Source organism: Bubalus kerabau, chromosome X, assembly GCF_029407905.1.
Source record: "Bubalus kerabau isolate K-KA32 ecotype Philippines breed swamp buffalo chromosome X, PCC_UOA_SB_1v2, whole genome shotgun sequence".
Classification (NCBI taxonomy): Eukaryota; Metazoa; Chordata; class Mammalia; order Artiodactyla; family Bovidae; genus Bubalus; species Bubalus kerabau.
In genome coordinates this window covers 132,139,650-132,143,218 of record NC_073647.1, presented here as the reverse complement: position 1 = coordinate 132,143,218, position 3,569 = coordinate 132,139,650, and the positions used below count along the sequence as shown (strand labels likewise).

At 48.8% G+C, this 3,569-nt stretch overlaps 1 protein-coding gene across 1 annotated transcript; it reads left to right on the top strand.

Moving 5' to 3' along the window:
* Positions 1-438: 438 nt before the first annotated feature.
* LOC129638865 (melanoma-associated antigen B2-like) lies at positions 439-2,252 on the top strand. Its single transcript, XM_055563583.1, has one exon. The coding sequence runs from the start codon at positions 489-491 to the stop codon at positions 1,788-1,790; it is 1,302 nt and encodes a 433-aa protein (XP_055419558.1). The 5' UTR covers positions 439-488; the 3' UTR covers positions 1,791-2,252.
* Positions 2,253-3,569: the final 1,317 nt, after the last annotated feature.

Genomic DNA, 3,569 nt, shown 5'->3' with positions numbered 1-3,569 from the left:
AACCCTACTGAGCTCTCAGCACTGGGTATCCCCTTGGAGGGAGGTGGACTGAGGCATCCTTTCACTTGCTTCTGGATCATGTGGAGGTCTAAAGTGTCTGTAGCAGAATAGCAGAGAGAAGGGTGCCCAGGCTCCGCCAGGACTTGACATGGTAATACGAAAGATGAGCTGAGAGGACCCCACTGCCGGGACCTGCTGTCACGTCAGTAAATCCAAAGCAGGGCTGAGAGGATGCAGAGGAAAAGTCTTAAGGCTTCTGTTCTTCCTCTGTGGGATTCTGTGGGGACAGGCTGAGCAGGAAAACAGGAGGCTTGTGGGTTCCTAGGGCAGTGTCCTCAAGGACACCTGCAGAGGTGGCCTTTGATTAGGCCAAGGTAGAATCTCCCTGTTTTAAGGTGCTCGTGTCACCTCATTCTCCATCCTCCAGGTGCCCCAATCTCCTGTCTACTGGCCCAGAATCCTGCCTGCGGTCCCTGACCACAGCCATCATGCCCCGTCGGCAGAAGAGTAAGGTCCGTGCTCGTGAGAAACGTCACCAGGCCTGGTCTGAGACCCAGGGTCTTCATGATCAGGCCACCACATCTCGGGGAGAAGAGACCACCTCCTCCTCCCCTCCTGATTCAGAGAGTGCTCCCTCAAGCTCGTCTGCTGCTGGCACCCCCAAGGGGCCTCAGGGAGCCCAAGGCACCACCAGTGCTGCTGCAGGTGCTATAGGCAAAAGATCTGGTGGTGGTGGCGCAGCAGGCTCGAGATCTGGTGTAGGTGCCGAGGGCCAAGTTCAGGGAGGTGAAAATTCCTCCCAGGCTTCAGCTGCTGCTGCGAGCTCTCACACAGATCTTCTGACCAAGAAGGCACAGATGTTGGTGCAGCACATGCTGTGTAAGTATAAGATGAGGGAGCTCATTAAGAGGTCTGAAATGCTGAAGGCAATCAGTGGAAGGTACATGAAGCAATTCCCAGAGATCCTCAGCAGGGCCTCTGAGCACATGGAGGTTGTGTTTGGCCTGGTGCTGAAGGAAGTTAGACCCAACAGTCACTGCTATACCCTGGTGAGCAACCTAGATCTCAGCGACAGTGAGTCTATGAGAGGTGACTTGGGGCTGCCGAAGAATGGTCTTCTGATGCCTCTGCTGAGTTTCATCTACCTGAATGGCCCCCGTATCTCTGAGGAGCACATCTGGAAGTTCCTGAATATTCTGGGCATCTATGATGGAAGAAGGCACTTCATCTTTGGAGACACCAGGAAGCTCATCACAGAAGATCTGGTGCGGGAAGAGTACCTGGAGTACCACCAGGTGCCCGGCAGCAATCCCCCTCGCTATGAGTTCCTCTGGGGTCCTAAAGCGCTTACAGAAACCAACAAGAATAAAGTCATGGAGTTTTTGGCCAAGGTCAATGATACGGTCCCTGATGCCTTCCTGGCGCAATATGAGGAGTCTTTCATACAGGAAGTAAAGAGCACCGGGACCAGATCTGCAGCCAGGGTTGACACTTCTGCCTCGGTCAAGGCTGGCACTTCTGCCTCAGTCATGGCTGCCACTTCTGCCTCGGGCATGGCTGCCACTTCTGCCTTGGGCATGGCTGACTTTTCTGCTTCAGGCATGGCTGGCATGTCAGCCTGGGTTACTGCAGGCATGTCTGCCTCGGTCTGGGATGGCCCTTCTGCTGCAGCCCAGGCTCAGTATCTTGCCTCAGCCAGGCCTGGCATTTCTACTGCAGCCAGCACTGGCCCTTCTGCCTCGGCCAGTGCCCACGCTAGGGCCGTATCCAGCCACTCATCTCGCCCCTAGTGTGGTCGGAAGGCCGTTCTTCACTTTGTGGTCAGAAAGGCCTGTCAACCCGTGTTCCTGTTGATTCCCCCCCCTAGTTTTCAGTTCTTTCTTTTTTCAACAGAAACTTTATTTAGGTTCATGATACAAGTATTTGAGTAAAATGGGTCACACACAGTTTGCTGTTTGTCAGATTTATGAGTAACAATTTTGTTTTTTGAAATGCATATTGGAAATCTTCATATCACTTTTGTGATCCCGGATGAGAATAACATCACTTTAGGATAAGAATATCATTAGAAATATGAAAGACACCACACTAATAGAAGCTCAGAACATAGATACATAGAGAGATAGCCAAAAGTTCTTCAAGTTTTGGTTTGCTTTACTCTGTTTAGTCTCCCTTTTTGTAAATATAAAAGATATATGCTTGGATCTGCTTATGGTTTTCAAGAATGTTTGAGAATATAAATTAAAGCAAATGATTTGTTTGTGGCTCTTCTTTTACACAAACATTAATTGAGCATCTGCTTTTAAGAAGTCTTTCATGCCTGTATTGGCGATGTTTAGTCAAAGAAACTCCCAGTTTCTGCCCATTCACTTATAGTTTCCAGGGAAGCTGTCATTCTATGGAAGAGGCTGAGAGACTCTCTACTTCAAGAAGAACAAAAAAGAAGCAGGGTAAAGAGCGGGTGGAGAGAATATATTACTTTGGTTTCATTGCTAAGCAGAATTTTGGCTGATTGGGGAGGTTGGGTTATTTTTTTTTTTCTTTCAGTTAGAACGCTGCATAGTTTCTGACATCTGATAGATGCAAAAAAAGAAAAGAAACCCAGCTGATGTAACATCTGAGGTCAAGATCATCGTAATAACTGGGATTGCCCCTAATTTCTCAATAGAGACAGGTTCTGTGACAGATGCTTTCGATAAATACATATATTCCACCAGTCTGACAAGGCAGGGTTTATCAAACTCACTTCACAGGGGAGAACCCAAGGCTCATAGAGTTAGAGTTTGGTTTTGTGCCAAAATACTTAAGGCTGGTAAATGACAGACCTAGGACTAGACTCCTGCCCTAAACTACTCTAGCGTACATACTGTTCTTCTCCCCCAACCCTGAGACATACCCTTGTCTTGTCTTTTAAACAAGTACTTTTAACATTTGATATTTCATTTCCCTTGTGGCTCAGCTGGTAAAGAATCCTCCTGCAATGCGGGAGACCTGGGTTCGATCCCTGGGTTGGGAAGGTCCCCTGGAGAAGGGAAAAGCTACCCACTCCAGTATTCTGGCCTGGAGAATTCCATGGACTCCATGGACTGTACAGTCCATGGGGTCACAAAGAGTCGGACGTGACTTTCACTTTCACATGGTAATTCTCTCTTTTGGACTTCCCTGATGGCCCAGGGAAGTCCAGATGGTAAAAGCCTCTGCCAGCAATGCAGGAGACCCTATTTAGATCCCTGGGTTGGGAAGATCCCCTGGAGAAGGAAACGGCAACCCACTCCAGTACTCTTGCCTGGAAAATATGATGGACAGAGGAGCCTGATAGGCTATAGCCCATGGGGTCACAGAGTCGGACACGACTGAGCAACTTCACTTTCACTTTTCACTTGTCCTTTTTCTTATTTATTTATTTGGCTGTGCTAGATGTTAGTTGCAGCACATGGGGTCTACTTCCCTGACCAGGGATCGAACCTGGGCCCCCTGCATCGGGCGCCTGAGGTGTTAGCCACTGGACCACCAGGAAAGTCCCCACCCTGTATCTTTTATTTCAGTGTTTTTCTCAGTACTTCAAAATT

Excerpts from the sequence above, each read along its gene's own strand:
- LOC129638865 (XM_055563583.1), top strand. The coding sequence starts at position 489 with ATGCCCCGTCGGCAGAAGAGTAAGGTCCGTGCTCGTGAGAAACGTCAC.